At 35.9% G+C, this 21,425-nt stretch overlaps 1 protein-coding gene across 1 annotated transcript in view; it reads right to left on the bottom strand.

Annotated features, from left to right (window-relative positions):
- LOC150079441 (coiled-coil domain-containing protein 148-like) overlaps window positions 1-21,425 on the bottom strand; it is a 182,551-nt gene that overhangs the window by 35,123 nt on the left and 126,003 nt on the right. The window contains exon 9 of the mRNA XM_090383071.1: window positions 19,732-19,863. Coding sequence (XP_090239197.1) covers window positions 19,732-19,863 — 132 coding nt within the window. The remainder of the gene's footprint in view (window positions 1-19,731; window positions 19,864-21,425) is intronic.

A 21,425-nucleotide genomic window follows, 5' to 3' on the forward strand; every position in this document is an offset into this window, starting at 1 on the left:
CAATGGGAGATGTAATGCATACAGATAACTTATTTTCTGTATTATATCCAGGAAAAAAATTTCAATGGGATGTACACAGTTGCATTATAAGCTTCAAAAGTTAAGGGGATAAAAAAAATATCCTATGCCCAAGGTTATGTTAAGGTTTTCAAATTTATACATAAAAAAAAACAAAAAACTATTGCTCTCAGAAAGCTGTTTTATCTTTATAGGACATACAGTATTACTGATCAAGAAAGAGGGGGGCATAAGAAATATCAGTTACAGCTTCTTTGCATGCATGGGGGAAAAAAAACTGAAAAATTTACATCCTGCATGTGAGAGCAACACTCAATCCCACTTGAAAGGCATTAGCAATTAGCTCCATTTAAATCACTTCTTTACACTGAGTGGTCACTTTATTAGGTATAACTATCTAACAGTGAGGAGGTCTCTCTTTATGGTTCTAAACAGCTTGAATTTATCATGGCATGGACTCAATGAGGTACCAAAAAGAATGTCATAGGTATGCTGGTTCGTGTTGACATGATCAATTCATTCCCACAGTTGTTGCAAATTTGACATTTGCAGATATTCCTTATATCTCAAGGATATGGCTCTAAAATGGTATTTGCAGGCCGGCCACTAGGTAGTCCACTGGACTGAACCTTTCGGTAACTCTCTAGGATGCTTCCAGATTAGTTGATGTATAATCTTGCAGCCTCTACTCTGCCAGATAGTTACTGGAGGGAGTCACAGTACTGTATATGAGGGGAGGAAAATTGCCGAGGCCACGTTATGTCAAAGAGCTGGGTATAATCTTACATGTGTAGGTCATATCCAAAATTTTCATTACTTCGTACAGCATGTCCTTGCCCCCTTTTCTTACTTCTGAAAACACCATGAATTGTCAAACTAATAGACCAAACTTATTTGCGAAAAGATATAAACCTCCTAAACACTCCTCATTCATTCATTTCAAAAACATACGTGGTCTCAGTACTAATCTCAATTCTGTCCATTTCCACTTACAGTCTGCCAAACCTAATGTACTTTTTCTGATAGAATTCCAGTTACCAGTTGATTCAACCACTGCTCATCTCAGTTGTCCAAATTACAAATTATTTGCTGCATGATTCCTTTCGCTTCAAAAGTGGCACTTGCACACATGCCCATTCTGATATTCCTTGGTAGAGACTTAACAATTTGGAATATCAATCTCCTCTGGCTTAAAATCTCTCCACTACATTCTGTCAAATTGATCTGTTGCCTCTATTGTTTTCCCAACTCCACTAATCACTTCGAACTCTCTGAAACTTGACTTTTTACAGTCCAACTTTCCTAACAGTGAGGTAATTTTCCTTGGTGATTTTAATGTTCACAACTCTAGCTAGCTTCCATTTTCTAGTCACACGGACCTAGCTGGTTGAGATGCTGAGTCTTTTGCAATTACCAATGAACTCTCAAAGGTTGTTCATGTATCTACCAAAATACCAGACAATCCTAACTACGAAGCCAACATGCTGGATCTCTTTCTCATAAATCTGTTGCCTCTATTGTTTTCCCAACTCCACTAATCACTTTGAACTCTTTGAAACTTGACTTTTTACAGTCCAACTTTCCTAACAGTGAGGTAATTTTCCTTGGTGATTTTAATGTTCACAACTCTAGCTAGCTTCCATTTTCTAGTCACACGGACCTAGCTGGTCAAGATGCTGAGTCTTTTGCAATTACCAATGAACTCTCAAAGGTTGTTCATGTATCTACCAAAATACCAGACAATCCTAACCACGCAGCCATCATGCTGGATCTCTTTCTCATAAACAACCCTTCTAAGTACATGGTCGAGGTGAGTGGTCCTCTAGGCACCTCAGATCACAACTTGGTGATGGTCTCTTCTTCAATGGAGCCTTTCTATCGTGGCCATTCTCAACCTTGTGTTTGGCATTACAAGAATGCAAAATGGAATGATTTGCTAGATTTATTTTCTTCTTTTTCTTGGTTGGATTACTGCTTCAAGTTCTTGTAGGGATGAAATCCTTTATTCCATACTCCACCTTAAAATCTCATCCTTTCTGTAAACCTGGGTTTTCCAATAAATGTTCTAAGGCTGTGCAAGAGAGGAACGTTGCATATCGCAACTGGCTTGTTTCCAAATCTTCAGGTTCATTTTCTGCCTACACCAAAGCTCGCAACATTTGTAAAGCAGTTATGAATCAGTCCAAACTAGATTTTGAACAGGCTAAGAGTAGAAAACTTGCTTCTTGACCTAATGGTAGCCAAGCATTCTGGTCTCTTGCCAAAGTGATTGGCCGCAACTTTTGCCCAGCTCTGTTCCCACCTCTGGCAAAACCAGATGGTTCTATTGCCACTTCAAACCAAAGATAAAGCTGACCTGCTAGCATCCTATTTTTCTTCCAACTTGTGTATTGATGACCTTGGCAAACTACCTCCCACCATTCTCAGTATACTCCATTCAGTGCCACCTGTCAAAACGATGTCAGAAGGATCTTGATCAATCTTGATCACTCAATGTCTGTGTCCACTTCTGCATATTCTTTGAAGCTTAAGTTTTCCTGTAAGTTTAGGCGATGATGCACATGCTCAAATATTTCTTCTCTATTATTGGGCTGTTCTTCGTAATTATTAGAGGAAGAAAATTACGAAGAACAGCCCAATAATAGAGAAGAAATATTTGAGCATGTGCATCATCGCCTAAACTTACAGGAAAACTTAAGCTTCAAAGAATATGCAGAAGTGGACACAGACATTGAGTGATCAAGATTAATCAAGATCCTTCTGACATCGTTTTGACAGGTGGCACTGAATGGAGTATACTGAGAATGGTGGGAGGTAGTTTGCCAAGGTCATCAATACACAAGTTGGAAGAAAAATAGGATGCTAGCAGGTCAGCTTTATCTTTGGTTTGAAGTGGCAATAGAACTTTTTGAAGTGCAAATATGTGGCACTTCAAACCTTTTTGAAGGTTTGAAGTGCAAATATGTGGCAATAGAACCATCTGGTTTTGCCAGAGGTGGGAACAGAGCTGGGCAAAAGTTGCGGCCAATCACTTTGGCAAGAGACCAGAATGCTTGGCTACCATTAGGTCAAGAAGCAAGTTTTCTACTCTTAGCCTGTTCAAAATCTAGTTTGGACTGATTCATAACTGCTTTACAAATGTTGCGAGCTTTGGTGTAGGCAGAAAATGAACCTGAAGATTTGGAAACAAGCCAGTTGCGATATGCAACGTTCCTCTCTTGCACAGCCTTAGAACATTTATTGGAAAACCCAGGTTTACAGAAAGGATGAGATTTTAAGGTGGAGTATGGAATAAAGGATTTCATCCCTACAAGAACTTGAAGCAGTAATCCAACCAAGAAAAAGAAGAAAATAAATGCTTCAAATATGCTTCAAATATCACCAACTGCTTCAAATATGCTGCAGTTGGTGATCACTTTTTCAACTTCATCCCATGCAGAAACACACAACTACACTGCATGTAAGATGTCAATTTTGCATTGAATTTTGCTTTCAAGACATGGCACAATTTTGTTTAACAGCATTCTTTGGTAATTTTTCTTAAAACACTGGATTACACCTTGATCAGATAGCTGAAGAACTGACATCATGTTTGGTGGTAGGAACTGAACAGTGAGTGCACGTAGTTCATTTGCTTGACAATGACAGGTGCAGTTATCAACAAACAGCAAAATTTTTCTATTCTTCTCCCTCATCCTGCGATCTAAGTCTCTGATTCATTCTTCGTAGACGTGTGATGTAATCCATGCCTTTTGGTTTGCTTGCTACATAGTCAGTAATGTCTTCACATCTTTAAAGCATTGAGAAGGCTCCCAATGATTGAAAGAGGAAGCTTCTCTGTGTCAAACATGTCTGCCGCTAGATGGTAATCTGTTGTTTGGCCTTTTTTCTGCCACTACATTTCTTACCTTTAATTTTGTGTTTTATCCAGTAGCAATTTTTAAAAAAAAAAAAAAAAAAGAGTCCAGTTTCATCAGCATTGAAGATGTCATTATAGTCGTACGTCAGCAAAACATTTTTTAAATGATTTTCCTTCCATTCCTTTGTAGCATCAATGTCCATGGGTGCACTTTCGCCACACACATTTTTGAAATACAGGCCATGACAAATCTTCTGGAACCATCCATCTGAACTTAAATTCTTCAATATCCATTCGATGCCATTGATGGTAATATTTTAAAAGCTAAGGCTTTTAAAATATTACCATCTAAGGGAACGTTTTTTGCATGCATCATCATTAGCCATTCTAAAAGTACCTTTTCAAGATCCAGATACTTTGCCTTTCATGCTCAAATCCTACATGGTGCAGCAGATTTATTTAACTTTCAATCTTTTTCCAATCTGTCAGAATAGGGAACACAGTATTAGTATTAGTAACGGCCGCATGGTGCAAGAAAGCCTATGGCTTATGCTGCATCAGCCAAAAAAAAAAAAAAAAAAATCCCAAACAAAACAACGATAAAAAAAAAAAAAAAAAGGAAATTAAACCTATCATCCTATGCACTTCCCTTACCCGAAAGTACTATCCAGATGACCTTTGAATTTCCCCAAACTGTCGGCCTCTACCACCCATGAAGGCAACTTATTCCAGTAATTTATAACTCGCTGGCTAAAATAAAACTTCCTGCAGTCCAATCTAAACATTTCTCCCTGTAACTTGAATTTATGTCCCCTAGTTCTAGCATCATTTATAATCTTGAAAATTTTGTCCTCATTAATTTTACTGATGCTTCTCAGAGCCTTAAACACCTCAATCAAATCTCCTCTAAGGTGTCTAGTTTCCAAACTCTGCAACCCACATATTCAAAGTCTTTCTTCATAAGGATGCCCTTTAGCTGATCTCACCAGGCGAGTTACCCTTCTTTGCACCCTTTCAAGAAGCTCGATGTCTTTTTTTAGGTGCGGTCTCCATACTTGAACACAGTATTCCAAGTGTGGTCTAACATAAGCCTTATATAATGGGATTATCACGTCCCTATCTCTACTTGCAAAAGTTGGATAGATCATCGATAGGGCACAATGGGCCTTCCTTGCAACCTGTTTACAATGCTCAGAGAATTTCATGTCTGACCGTATCGTAACACCCAAGTCCCTTTCCTCCAGTACTGGGTTTAGTTGAACTCCACCAAGTGAATAAGTTTTTTGGGTATTACTGTTTCCCAGGTGTAATACTTTACACTTTGTTGGATTAAAGCACAGCTGCCATTTTTCTGACCATTCCTGAAGTCTATCTAGGTCTCTCTGAAGAAGCTCAGCTTGACAGTGATCATTAACTACTCTACCAATTTTAACATCATCTGCAAATTTAGACATCATGCCCTCTATCCCTTCATCAATGTCATTTATGAAAATTAAAAACAACAGTGGTCCTAATATTAATCCTTGGGGAACCCCACTTCTTACATCAACCCAATCTGAGGAATAGCCATTTATCACAACCCTCTGCCTCCTGCCCTGAAGCCATCCTTCTATCCATCTAAGGATTTTCCCAGTGATTCCAACCTGTTCCAGCTTATAAAGCAACTGCTCATGTGGGACTGAGTCAAAAGCTTTGGTGAAATCTAAATAAACAATGTCGAAATTATTCCCTAAATCCAGCTCGTGAGTGACCCTTTCGAAATAGTGAACCAGATTTGTTAAACATGATTTTCCCTTTACAAAACCATGCTGAGTATCCTTGAGAATTTCAATTCGATCCAAATGATCCTGAATTCCACCCTTGATCATTGCCTCCATGATTTTCCCTACTACTGAGGTCAGACTGACAGGTCAATAATTTCCAACTTCACTTTTAGAGCCACCCTTATGTATGGGAGATACATTTGCACTTTTCCAATCCAAGCGAATCTCCCCAGAGTCTAGTGATGCTCGCATAATTAGCCTCAATGGTTCAATGCACTCGCTTGCTGCCTCTCTTAAGATTATAGGCTATATTCCATCAACTCCAGGAGCCTTACTGGTCTGTAGGCTCAAAAGTTTTTTCATTAAATAATCTTGCGAAATTTCAATATCATTAATTACATATTTTTTAACTTCGCTCCCACAATTTCCCATTGCCACAAAAGGCTTTTCATTTGTAAATATCGATGCAAAATAACTGTTGGGTTCATCTGCAACGGCAGCTGGTGTATTTATTACTATCCCCTTTCCCTTACTTAAAGGTCTGATCTGGTTTGTCCTGCTCTTCTTGGCATTTATATATGTGAAGAATTCTTTATCCCCCATCTTTGCTCTGTTTGCTAGTGATTTCTCATACACTGCCTTTGCCTGTCGAACCTTTTCTGTGGCTCTATTACACATCACCTTGTAGCTGTTATAGGCTTCAGTACTTTTTATTGCTCTGTAACCTTTCCATGCCACCTTTTTCTGCTCAAGTAATGTGGCAACTTCACTATTAATCCAACTTGGATCCCTTCTCGTGGAGTATTTTTTTTTAATGGTATATACGCATTCAAGGCATCTGTGATTAATGTTTTAAAAGTGTACCACAGTTAAATTGTATTTATTCTCTGCGCAATATCTACCCAGTTAATAGAGGCCATGTAGTACCTTAATGCATCGTAATTTCCTTTTCTGAAATTAAAACCCATTCCTTTGCCTTTTACTTCTGATACCTCGCTCGTCATCCACTGTAGAACTCCGTGTCACTTCCTGCTACTGGTTCCTCTACTGTCAGCCCTGTTATGTCATCTGATTCATGTGTGATGATGAGGTCTAGGATATTCTTTTCTCTAGTACTTTCCCTGACATGTTGATACAAATAACAGTCATCTAGCTGATTTAAAAATTTTGTTCCCCATGTCGAGTTTCCTTCCCATTTACTCCAATCAATTAGAGGCAAATTGAAATCATCCATAATAAGGCATTGACGCTTACTTGCCCATTCCATTTGCATGTAGAGGCTTTTGTCATAATCTTCACAATCACCTGGTCTGTAGATTACTCCTACTCGCATTATACCTTTGTTTCCAACTATCTCACACCATACAGACTCTATACTAGCATGTGAAATGTCTGAATCCGGGAAAGCTATCGTCGCACTCAGGCTGCTTCTGATAAGAAGCATTACCCCACCACCCCTTCTATCTACCCTATCCTTCCTAAATACATTATACAAGCCTTACTGAAACTCATCATCCCCAATTTCCGGGTGGCACCACGTCTCTGTAAGCCCTATTATGTCCGCGTTACTTGTTTTAACCAGCAGTTCGAATTCGCTCATTTTATTGACGACACTTCTAACGTTACTGTATAAACAATTAAGATGTACTGTTCTTGTATATTTAACAACCCTAACACAACCCTTGAAGTTTTTTAGGCTCTCTTCCCTGATATTAGCTACCTGCTCACGTGAAACGTCTTTGTCCTCAGAACATCTAGATAATACGTCCAGTTGGGGTAACAGATAAGAACTCTTAAGATATGTGCAAGAGTTACATTGACCAATATTATCAGATAAACGTGTGTCAGTATTACCCACATCCCCCCTAACTAGCAGTTTCCCAGAACCTTTAAGGTATCCTCAATAATACTGGCAAAAACTTTTGCACCACCTTTGTACTCTTAGGAATGCTGAACTGTTTGGCAATGTCAGTCATAAAATGTACACCATTATCTACAGCTTGCAAAATCCAAATTTTATCTACGATTTGCAAAGCCATTTGCTTTCTTGGAGCCAATAAACATACACTCTAACTAATGAAATTAACTTCTAGCTGATATTCATTTCATTACCACACTGTGAGAAAAGAGCATAGGAAAACTTAACAAATGATTTCTCATGGTCAGGCTGTAAGCTTGTCAATTATCTCAGTATATTTGAAGCATTCTGTCACTTTTAAACATGAATATTTTAATAAAAAAGTGAACATTCAGATTAAGAGGTAGAAATTTATGGTCATTAGAGAAATCCTTTTATTTTCAATGTCGTTATATTGAATGTAAAATAGCATTAGGTTAATGAGAAATTGGCCGGGACAAAGCATATAGGACGATATAACCTGTTTGGAAGTTAAAAAGAACTTCAACTGCATTTATATTTTGGGGATTACTCTGACTTCTAATCTCGCTTGGCAGAAGCACTTTACAAATATTGCTTCCTCTGCATCTAAAAAAACTGTATTTTCTCTTTTGCTCTCAGCATTACTTTTCTTCCAAACAGTTATCCACTCTGTACCAATTGCAAATCCACCCTACCGCAGATTGATCCCACCAAAACCTCTCTCAGGCTTCTAGATTCCATTCAAAAGAGAACAGTTGGGTTAATTAATGGCCCATCTCTAAAGAGTCTCTCCACTCTCTGCCTCATAGACTTCTGTTTCTGCTGCATGCCTTTTCTATAGATACTTCCATGGGCACTGTTCTTCTGAATCGGTTTCTATAATTCCGCTCTCTTTTCAAAAGCAGGCTGAACACATGCTGCAACCAGTCAACATTCTTTTACTGTCCAACTTCAAACTCATAGGACCAACATTCCTTCTTCCTCATTTATTCATTCAACTTCTATTTTTGGGATGGCGCAGTATAACCGTAGTTGTTTTTGTGCCAATAAAATCAAAATCAATCAATCTATTTTCTGGAACAACTTTCCTTCATACATATTTCCTAATAATTACAATCACAAAAGTTCAAGTCTAATGTCAGCAAATATCTTCTTTCATCTTCTCAATCTTCAACCCATGCATGGTACAATGTACTATAGGTTCTAATAACTCTTGTGTTTTGGGACTTCATAAAAAAAAATGGTGCTGCTCGGGCTGAAGATATCTCCATGATAACATACTCATTATATTGTGCTGTGAATGAGACAATGTTCACAGTTCAGCAGATTACTCACAAGTTGTACCTGAAAAATGACTTACTTAAAGAACATCTGCAGAATTGAAAAACCACAAAACACACTGAATAATTTTATTATGGCAACCATCCTATACTCTACGTGTGTGGTGATTGCTCTAATAAAATTTCTCCAACCGGATTGATCACACTCACTTCTACAGCACTTATGATTATCCTTCATGGTAGTATAGCAGTTTTTCCACTTGTTAGGAAACTGGATTTGACCCAATTGAAGAGGCTTTGAAAAGGCCTCTTCAATTGGTGCTGTAGTTAGCTGATCTCACTCAGAGATTGCAGGGTTTCCCCCACATTATTCTGAATTTTTCAGCCCACACAACATGCCAATCAATCCATATTTACACAGACATAATACACATAGCACAATATAGCCTTAGATACTATTGTGCCATACAGACAGCACAACAGAAACCAACCATGAAAGCTTTTCTTCCCTCAGTTGAGAGAATAGCAGCTGCTTTTTGGCCCACAGAGCTCAGACCTCCATGCTAACATTGGCACCAATTTCCTCTAGAAATCAGCACCCAAAACTGCAATCTGCATGACAAATTCATCTCTTAGGCAGCAAAAAAGTCTGCATCATAGGTAACAAAATGGCTACAAATGTAGTAAAATTTCATATCAGTCAGAGACAAACTGGACAATAGCCAACGTCTTCATTAGATGATTGACCCAGAAACATTAGAACTTCAAATGGAAAACCTATTTGCCAAACTTTAGATTCTCGTAAAGATCAAGACAAACAACTCCTTATGTGGACTTCCTTCAGGACAGAAACAGAGATTGAATAACATTTCAATAGTCATCTGGCCCCAGAGAACACCTGTAATAACCTATTATGAGAATTTAAAGAACTATTCCACCAAAGAAATATAGGAAAAACCCAATTGATTCTAAGTCAGCATGATGCTGATGTTTCTGGAAGAAACATCACAGGCATCATGATATCAACAGAGAATCAGGAAACCAAGGCAACCAATCAGAAGCATGAGTTATCCAAGCCAAGATTTCAGGCCAATCTTCTTGTGGCTAGAGCTATGATACCCTCTGCAGGACAGCCTGCCGAGTATGAATGATGAGAATGATGAATGACAAAGTTTGCACAAATGCAAATTTTGTCTTCATTGTTCACACAAAGTGTGTGGAATAATGACAAGTTGTGCTGTTTTCTCCCAAACATTTTGAGTATCAAAATAAACCAAATGACCTACTCACTTTACTCTCAGACTAGCAATGCAATTCATTATTATTGTAGAAACTTGACTTGAAATGACATGAACTTGTCTAATTCAGGAAGAATAGGATATCATACTCTGACAGCAAAGCACCAAAAATAATATTAAAAAAGAGGAGAAAGGAGAGGTGACATCTTGTCAATACCCTTGAACCAAACTTTTAAAACAGTGGTGCAACTTTGAAAGTCTACAGTGTTTTCTCATGTCAAAGCAAATTATTTCAGTTGTGGTAGTGTACCCTCTTGTTATTGGTTACTGATGATGCAATTGCAAACTTTTTCACTTGGAGAGCTGCAAATGCTGGTAATAACAAAAATATCAACATGCTCAGAGATTTAATTTCTCCTGGCTTCAGATGCTGAAGATGTGGAAAAGATTAAGATCAGGGCTACTTGCCTTACAGTTTGTCTGCCCTGCAGGAAAGAGGAGAGACTACGCAGAAGTTAAACTTATGGGTTTATAACTATCCCTATCATTTTTTAGAATCGCCTTTGTAAACCTGAGAGAGACATATGCACATCTACAATTTGTGGGATGTCACTGAGTTTAGAGATGCCCATCATAACAGTTTGTAATGATGTAACAAACCTAGAACAATAACTCTCAAAAAGTATAAAATGATGAGTAGCTTCTGAAATTACTTTTTTGAATAATTTTCACGTAACATTGATAATTGTTATATTCGTCAACTCTTCTCCATTAAACAGAACTCATATAATGCCTAGGCCATCACTTTCACTGTTAAACTTAAATCTCCATTCCATTCTTTTATTCCTTTAATTTTTATGCATTAATACATCATGATAACTACAATTCATACTTTTCTCCTGAACTGGCAAAAATATTCGCATTGTTGTGTTTGTGTAAATGATAAACATGTTGAACACATTTTGTAACAGTTCCTTATGGCCGGGATCTTTGTATCTTCAGAATCTGGTTCCAGTTATCAGAAAATTCTTTACTGGAAATGGAAACAGCTTAGCAGATCTCAAATTCTAAAGTTTGGCTCAAGTCTAATACAAAATACAAGAAACTCCTCTTTGCTGATTTAAAACTCACATTAAACATTTAAGCCATCTATTTAATGTTTATGTTATTCTTCTGACCTCAATCATAAAGATAAAATTTGCAGTACAAGTTTGCTATTAACACATTCACTGTGTCTGACACATATAAACATAAAAGAACTACAAGTAATGTTCCATTATGCACATAAACATTTAAAAAAAGCACTCAAGCTATGCCAGTACACAAAATTAACAACTGTTCAATTCTGTCAGCACACTGATTGGACTCTAGGCTATTAGCAGAAGTGCTTGGTTTTTGTTTATAGGTTGGTATGGTTTTATCTGTTTTTTGCTTGTGTTAAGGTTAGTTTAGTTCACGGAATACATTTTTAGTAAAATTCTGAGGTTTGTTTTGATTTACTGCTCAGCCAAAAATTAAGTGTTTTGCTTTTAGCTATGTATTCCAGACTTTTACTTTTCAACCATTATTTACAAATTTTTGGAATGCTTAGGATTTTCAATTTTTTTTTCTCAACATTCCAAAAATTAAGGTACACTGAATGTACACTCTTAAATACAGGCAGAAATGAATACATTAATTGATATTATGAATACTTAATAAATACATACAAATAAAAGGTAAAATAATTCAGATCAATATTTAAAAACAGAAAAATTAATAGAAACTAAGATGTCAGTTACTAGAAAAAATAGCCCTGAGTACATGGTATATTCATAATGAAATAATATTGTACCAATCAGCAAACTGCTTAAAAAATAACGTAATCTGAGAATTGTATAGATAAAAGTGCTAAAAACTGTATACAATGAACTAAAATAAAATACACGAAACCAATATAAAACCTTATGAGATGCTTTCAAGGCATTGTGCCTTTTTTTTTTGTCAACTCAAAATAAGAAACACAACAGTAGTAAAACATATTGACAGAAGCATATGTACAGACATCTTCCGGCACAGTTCATCGTTGGAGAAGGGAAAAAAAAGTGAGAAACAAAAAAGGGGTGGCAGGATGTGAAAGAGGATGAGGACATTACTCACCAGGCCCTGCAAAAGCAGTGCAGTGGAAATTGGCAATGCAATTAGACTGCTATTTCTCATCACACTGTAAAATAACAGCCTCCATAATAGGATCCATGCAAGTTCCACCACTGTGATTAATGGTGAAACCTGTTGTAACTATATGGAGGGTTTCCATCCACCTGAGATGGCGGGAGTCGTGAATGCAGTCTAACACCTCAACATTGGAATGTGGATTATAATTAAGATGTCCATTCCCAAAGTGCTCTGCAATGGCTGAGCTAGTAACATCGGGGCCCCCAAATAGCCCCCCCTCATGCTCTGAGATACGATCACAGAGTCTACATTTAGTTTTCCCAATGTAAAGCATCCTATACTTTGAGTACATAGTACAATAAACCACATTGGCACAGTGTAGTAAACGGATTGTTGCCTTAACTTTAGAAAGCATCAATTGCAATTTTCTGCCAGGGAGTTGCATACAGCCAATGCGGTACTGGTGGAATATCTTGGGAAGATGTGCTGACATGCCCGGATAGTGAGGGATATAGGCTGTAGCAATGCATCCATCATCCCGACCAGAATGGGAAAGAGAGCCATCATATAATTGAAATTTATCTAGAACATGGGGGGGGGGGGTATCCACATCTGGCAAAATCCGGCCTAACCCTAAGAATCTAAGTCTCTCTCTATCAACAACATCAGTACAATGTGACCAAGCACAGTTAAACAATGCTCTAACTGTGTGAAAAAGATGTCCTGGGGCATGTGCTGACTTATAGTTAGTAAATTGCCCCTGTTGCATGGACTTCCTATAGGCTGAGGTGACCAAATGGTGGCTGTCATGGTGAACCAAGATATCCAAAAACGGAAGAGCAATGTCCGCTTCCAATTTCATAGTAAATGAAACATATGGTGATAAAGAGTTGAGATAGCAAAGGAGCAATTCCTCTGACCCTCAGAGAACGATTGCAGATACATCTCCACGTATCTCTGTCAGTGTCTGTTAGGAATAGACAAACCCACAAATATGCTCTTATCCAGAGCTTCCTTAGTGATATTGGCTATGGCAGCACTGACCAGAGCAACCATAACAGTACCTTGAATTTGTCTATATAACAAGTCACCAAACACGATCACACTACCAGATAAACATTCAAAGCATTTCATATATCATTAATAGAGAGCAAGGTTGTACCATTCAGTGTGGTATCCCTCTCCAAAAACTGCCTGACAAAAGCAATCCCAGGTTGTATGGGAATAGATGTAAACAGGGAGACCATATCAAAGGAGTCCAAGACTTCACCTTCCAAAATATTTTTTGGAAGGTGAAGTCTTGGCAATTTGCGGGTTTGTTTATTCCTATCAGACGCTGATGGAGATACGTAGATGATGTATCTGCAGTCATTCCCCATGGGTCAGAGGAGTTGCTCCTTCGCTATCTCAACTCTTTATCACCATATGTTTCATTTACTATGGAATTGGAAGTGGGCGGTGCTCTTCTGTTTTTGGATATCTTGGTTTGCCGTGATGGCCAGCATTTGGTCACCTCAGTCTATAGGAAGCCCATGTGGCAGGGGAAATTTACCAACTATAAGTCAGCACATGCACCAGGATCCCCCCCCCCCCAATGTTCTAGATAAATTTCAGTTATATGATGGGTCTGTTTCCCATTCTGGTCGGGATAATGGATGCATTGCTACAACCTATATCCCCCCCCCCACTATCCGGGCATGTCAGCATGTCTTCCCAGGATATTGCACCAGTACTGTATTGGCTGTGTGCAACTCCCTGGCAGAAAATTGCAATCGATGGTTTCTAAAATTAAGCCAACGATACCTTTACTACAATGTGTCAATGTGGTTTATTGTATTACATGTAGGATGCATTACATTGGGAAAACTAAACACAGACTCTTGGAGCATGGGGGCTATCTGGGGGTTGATTTACTAGCTCAGCCATTGTGGAGCAGTTTGGATCCTATTATAGAGGCTGTTATTTTAAAGTGTGATGAGAAATGGCAGTCAAATTGTATTGCCAATTCCCACTGCACTGGGTTTGCAGGGTCTGGCAAGTAATGTACTCCTCCTCTTTCACATCCTGCCACCCCTTTCTGTTTTTCACTTTTTTTTTTTTTTCTTCTCCCTCCCCCCCCCTTCTGCCAATCAGGATCCACACCGGAAGATGTTTGTGCATGTGCAAGGCTATGCTTCTGTCAATATTGCACCAATATGGTGCAATTTGGTCAATATGTTAACCAACTGTCGCGTTTCTTATTTTGATTTGACAAAGAGGCACAATGCCTTGAAAACTTCTCATAAGGTTTTATATTGGTTTTGTGTATTTTATTTTAGTTCGTTGTATAGTTTTTTGGTGATTTTATTTATAAAATTCTCAGTTTTTAATTTTTATTTTATATGTACATGTATATGTAATTAAATTCTCAGATTAAAGTTATTTATTTTTAAACAGTATGCTGGTTGGTACAATATTTTTCATTAAGATGTCAGTTACAGATCCATGTACTTAGTTGATTATGTTGATAAATAAATAAATAATAAAAAAGTTCATTTACATAAATCATCATATCAATTCAATTTCTCCAGAATGGTCATGAAATAATTTTAAAAGCAACAGATTTCCATTTTCTAAACATTTTTTTTTGGAATTTAACTGTCCTTTTGACTATGAAAGGTAACTTATTATTGATAACTATAAAACATTAATTTTTTTATTTAATTGGGTGCTATTCCTGATGCTTGTTCATTACAGACATCAATATGTGCATTTTCTAGCATGAATAGAAAATACCAATTTTTTTCCATAAAAACAAGTTTTTAAATGTTTAGAAAACTTTAATCTAAATATCCTTCTAATTAGTTTTTTGCATGGAAATTATGAAAATTATCAAGAAGTTATTAAATATATATCTTAGTGGCTTTAAATTTTAATGAACAGATAGATTTAATCATGAAAATGATCAACATGGCAATGCTCCTCTCTCAAAAGTGGTCTATATTTCATAGTTAATGCATCTACTTGATGAAACTTTGAAATAAAATATTTAATTTTTAATAATTAAGCTTGATCCCCCTCACTATTCTGCCATGTTTCTATTAGAAAATGGACAATACTATATTTGAATATAAATGAACCAAAAACTTGTATGATAATCATAGCCATGATGATCATTTGGTAAATTAAATTGATTACATGTATATTTTATATATAAAAATATATATACATATATCTGTGTGAGTGTGTTAGGGTAATATAAAAGAAATCGTTTATCTTCACAAAGTGACAATAAATAAATATCAAATGACTTATCAATTATGCAGAATCAAACTTTCAAACTTCTGGTTGGGTATTAAATATTTGCCATTCAACTTTTACCAATACAAGTGCATTATTTTTAGGACCCAGGCATAGCTACACAGCTGCATTCAATTTTTCATAACATAATACAGATATAAATGAGATGCATCACAGTTTTTCATGTCTACATACACACCAAAAGGAAGTAAAATCCTTGTATCAAACCAGCATTACATAATAATAACAGTCACTAACATTAACATTGTCATGGCATTATTTGGGAATGATATAATGCTAATGAAACAGTGAATAAATAAAGTTATGTAAATTTATGTTTCTAATATACCATTATATCATTCTATTTCTAATTGGAAAAAAAAAAAAAAAAAAAACTTGAAAAAGTATTGGAAAAAGAATGCTGTTTTGAAGCAAGAGTAACAAATTTGTTACCTTACTATTGCTGTAGTTCAAACTATAAGCAAAATATAAATTAATATTACTGTGATGATCATATGATAGAAACAACATAATCATATAAAAATTCTCATAATTGATTTAAGCTGATCATCTTGGATTATCATTATAAATTTAATCTTGGAGTTAGCATTAGTAGAGGCATATGATGCAAGAAAGAAAGCTTATATAGAATCAGACAAAAAAAAAAAATAATAAATAAATAAAAAACCTTCCCATTTCACCCATCCTTCATTCTAAATGCTTCTCTAGTTCTGCGTTGAATTTAAGTTTTCGACCTCCACTATGACAGATAGAAGTTTGTTCCAACTATCAACCACCCGCTGGCTAAGGGCAAATTTCCATACATCTATTCTACAATTGTCTTTCCTTAATTTGAATTTGCATCCTCTCAGGTGAGTAATCTGAGCAAGAGGAAGAATCCCATCAGCACTGAGCTCAAACAATTCAAGGCCTTAGACACCTCAATTAGATCACCTCGCAGGTTCCTAGTCTCCAGATGCTGCAATTTGCAGAACTTAAGTCTTTCTTGGTAAGAGCAACCCTTTGTTCCACTCACCAATCTTGTCACCCTTCTCTGTACTCATTCCACCAGCTCTACATCCTTCTTAAAATGAGGCCTCCAGACCTGTATACAGTACTCAAGGTGCAGCCTGACCACTACCTTATACAAGGGGATAATCACCTCCTTGTCTCTGCTAGCAAAATTCCTATATATCATTGACAAGACTCCATGACCTGCTCTGGCAGCCCGTCTGCACTGCTCAGAGAACTTCATATCTGGCTACACAATTACCTCAGGTCCTTTTCATTCTCTACTACCCTGTTGGTATGTTACTCTGGAGTTACTGCTACCCATATGCAGTACTTTACATATGTCAATGTTAAACTTCAGTTGCCACCTCTAAGTCCATCTGCCCAACTTTTCTAGATCGTGTTAGCATTAGTAGAGGCATTTGATGCAAGAAAGCAAGCTTACGCAGCATCAGCCAAAAAAAAATAAAAAAATAAAATAAAAAAATAAATAAAAAATAAAATAATAAATAAATAAATAAAAAATAACCACTTCCACTTCACCCCTCTGTTCGTTCGAAATACCTGTCCAGCTGAGCCTTAAACTTATTTAGGCTATCAACTTCCACGACAAGGGATGGAAGTCTATTCCACCAACCAACCACCCGCTGGCTAAAGGCAAATTTCCTCACGTCTAAAAACTGCAAATTTCTACTGCTGCAAATTTCCTGTTGCAGTAGTATACTATCATTACTGTCATTAACAACCCTGCCAACCTTCGTATCATCTGCAGACTTAGACATTAACCCTGATATACCTTCACCAATATCATTGATAAATATAGAAAACAACACTGGGCCCAACTCCGAACCCTGGGGGACTCTGCTAATAACATTAGTCCAAGAAGAACAGTGTCCTGATTACCACTCTGTCTTCTTCCACTCAAGCATCCTTCCTTTTATCTATTTAGCAACTTGCCCTTAATGCCATACTGCTCCAATTTGTACAGTAGTCTTCCATATGCAACAGTATCAAAAGCTTTCCTAAAATTCAAGTATATGATATCAGAATTATTTTTTGCATCCAGTTCCTTTGTGACCACATCATAGTATCCAATTAAATTTGTCAGATAAGACTTTCCCTTAACAAATTCATGTTATGTCTGAGCTATAACTGCAGTCTTGTCTAGATGATCCTGCAGTGCTTCTTTAACTGAGTTTGTAAAGATGCTCTTGGACAGGATGCAAGCATTTTAATCAATAAATGCAGCATGATTAAAAAATATTATTGAAAAATTGCATGTTACTGAACAAAAAAAGTAGTTTTTGAAAAATTGCAAGTTTCATTCTGCTTCTACATGTAGAAGTTTGTTAACCATTCTGTCCATGTTCCACCGCAGTGCACATTTGAAGTGCATTTATTTCACCATGATTTCAGTGTGAAAAATGTCAAATTTGGAACATTGTGCAAACATAAAATTTTCCCAACTCTTAGGAAAATCTTCTAAAAGAGAGAAAATGATGCATCAGTTTATGGAGAGGATTCTTTGTTTCATATAACATGTTGGAATGGCATCAAAAATTCAAAGAGGGAAGAGAAAGTTTAGCCAATTATGACTGTGCTGGAAGATCTTTAACTGCTTGTACATCTGAAAAAACTGAAACTGCTAGATGACATGCATCGGAACTGCTGTGTAATTGTTGATAATCTTGAAGAAACTTTAAATATTTCACATGGAAGCTGTCATATAAGATTTTTATGCAATGATTTGACATGCATCAGGTTACTCTGCAAGTGGTACCTAATATACTTACTAATAATCAATGCAATGAGCAGATGACAATTGGAAGCGATCTTATAAAGGCACTCATAATGATCCATTGTTCCTGGAGTCCATCACTGCCAGGGATGAACCTTGGTGCTTTTCAACAACTTAGAAGCAAAGCATAACATGGAAATCATCTGTCATGATCAAAAAAAATTTCAGCAAGACAGGTAGAAAGGAAAAGTGAATTTGAACTTTTGGAACTATGTACCATGAATTCATTCCTCAAGGTGCCACTGCAAATAAAGTAAGATACATACATCAGCTGTGTGAGGCAATTCAACATCCAGAACAGTGGAAGATTGGAAGTTGAGATAATGCACTCACACACTACTCATTTCTATTGCAACAAGAGCTTGCTAAACATAGAACTGTTCTGTTACCATATTCCCCTCACTTTCCTGACCTCTTGCGGCACAATTTTTTAAAATTTTATATACTGTGGAAGACCATCGCTTCCACAGTGAACAAAAAGTTACTGATGAAATTCAAGGTGCTCTTCCAACTTCCCAGCCAGAACAGTTCCAATACTGTTTACCAGCAATTGTATCTAGGGCAGCAAAAGTGCACTACTGCTCTAGGAGAGCAGTCTGAAAGTGGCTGTGTCGAGATTTAGCTATGCTTAATACGAATCAAGAAGTTTTTGACTGTACCAAGTATATGTTTATATTCTTGTAAAAACTTAAATGATTTCAGACTATTTAGTAATATATCTCTCCATTTAAAAAAATTAAGGCCCTCAAGGAAGCAATAAGAACTTTCTTTTGTTTGTACTTCCTATTTTTACAACATATACACTTCACTTCATCTGCTATCATTATTTGGCATTTACTAAAAACTGATCAGACTACTCTTTATGGAATACCCTATACACACATACACACATATATATATATATATATATAGAAACACACATATAAAAATAATTACTGGGAATCACCACAAAATAAACTATTAAATTTTAATAATCATGGTCATTTTACAGCACCTAGACTGTTTTCTTCATGGTTGGAATTTTTCCTGACTGTAGCTTCAGAACTCCTGCTCTTTTCTGGAAAACAGAAAAACAGTTTTGTTCATAGAACATTAGTATTTGAATCTGTGACCATGATGAAGTGACCATGACCAGTAATTTTAGGGTTAGCCAGAGTTCATGGAGTTTATTTTGCTGTAATTTCCAAATTTTTAGGTAAATACATTTATATAAAATGACATGTGTACACTAACAGCAGTCTTAATTATTTTGTGTATTTCTAATTTTGGATTATATACATAAAATGAATAATGTATGCATAAACTATTTATGCAACAGAAAATATCAAGAGCAATGAACTAAAGTAAAATAAAGCATTATGATAAAGCAAGCCTTTATCTCACACATACAAAGAAGAACAAAAAAGAAAGAAAAAAAAACAGGTGCACATGCACAGTGACAACAATCACTACCTGCTCATCAAAGTAGGAATGGATCTCATACAATGACTTCAGATAGATCTGATTTGTAGCTTCTTTACGTGCCTGTGATGATACAGTATCTTGTTTCAGTCGCTCTGGATCTCGATCTACGTTTACTTGTACCTGGTGATTTGTAAAAGTAATTATGCAAACTATGGCTAACTAACTAGCAAGCTGGTTGTAAACAAAAGAAACAAAAAAGTGCTCAAAAATCATTACTAAAAGAATTGAATATTGTAAATGAATTTAGATGATTTTCATTTTTAATTCTGACGTGATAAGTGAATTAAAATAAACTGCTTGAAATAAATTGCTTTAGCAAAACTAAGTTGCAATATATCACATGCACATATAATTGCAAGCACTGCATGCAGAGTTCAGCAACTATAAATTTGAGCTAATTCATTTGATTTTATGCAGCATGAACAAAACTAGTGAATTTTTAAATAAAATTTTAATCAGTATATATGTAAAGGGGAGTAAGGAAGATAAGCATAATGAATTGAGTATAACTCTACAAAAAACGATTTTTAAATGTGTACAATTTCTTATTTTAATGCTGCTGTTAATCTCTAATCAAGGTTAGGTGGTTGGTGTAAATCAGTTACATGTATCAATTCTACGTTTTCGGTGTTCATAGAAGTTCATAATATTTACTAATATTCATATAAAATATTGAATATAAATACTCTCATTTATTTATATATGAATTTTACATTATTGCACAGAAAAAACTTTCTTCATCTAAAGGGCAGTTTTTAAAACAAAGGGGCTTAAATATAAATTTTTTTTAAATATATCAAACTGAAAGAAAACAAACAAAAATGAAACTCAGCAATTGTTTTAATTAAATATCTAAAAATGAAATAATGTGAAGCATTACATCTCAGTAAATTAGCTGAAGGATTTTTACTGATATATATATAATATATACAATCTTACACGTACTGACCACAATTAGAAACCTATCATAGGATACATTTTATCATAAATGTAGGATAATACCACATGGTAAAAATTGTAAACCTCACACACACTGCTTGATAAAAGATTCATATCTATGAACTAAAGGTGCATGCAATTTCAAGTTGGAAATAAAAAAGTGATAAAACTGAGTTACACAAAGGGAAAGGGGTTAATTATTGGTGGATGGCTATTTGGTGTAATAATTTACACACATGGCAGTTACTGAAATGTCTACAGCTAGCATTTCAGAGGTATATAATGATTATATTAAAATTACAAAGTCCTTAATTATATATGACTCACTTATTTGACCATGTAGTCTAAGAAATGAGTCATATAAAATTAAATGAATGAATGATAGAGTAAAAATTTAAATTAACTAAAAATAAATTCTACAAGAAAGCAAGTATCTTCTGTAAAGTTCATCATTATGCAAGTTTTAAAAAAATGCTCTTATGAACAGCTGAAAAATGATGGCAGCTTGAATATAAAACTTTCTAGTAATATTTCATCATCAGCCAATTTAAAAAATGATTTGAGCAGGTGAAGTAACTATAATGAAATGTGCATAATTTCTATGATATTTTCTGTTTCAGTAAGAGGCAGAAAGAATTTCACATTGCTTAGATTCCTTACTGAATAAACTTCCAGTGGTGTAACTTCATGCAATAAGCAAATAACTTGTGACTAAATGGAAGCTTACAAGATAATACGACAAT

Source organism: Mastigoproctus giganteus, chromosome 10 (genome assembly GCF_048544385.1).
Source record: "Mastigoproctus giganteus isolate SK-2022 chromosome 10, ASM4854438v1, whole genome shotgun sequence".
Taxonomy (NCBI): Eukaryota; Metazoa; Arthropoda; class Arachnida; order Uropygi; family Thelyphonidae; genus Mastigoproctus; species Mastigoproctus giganteus.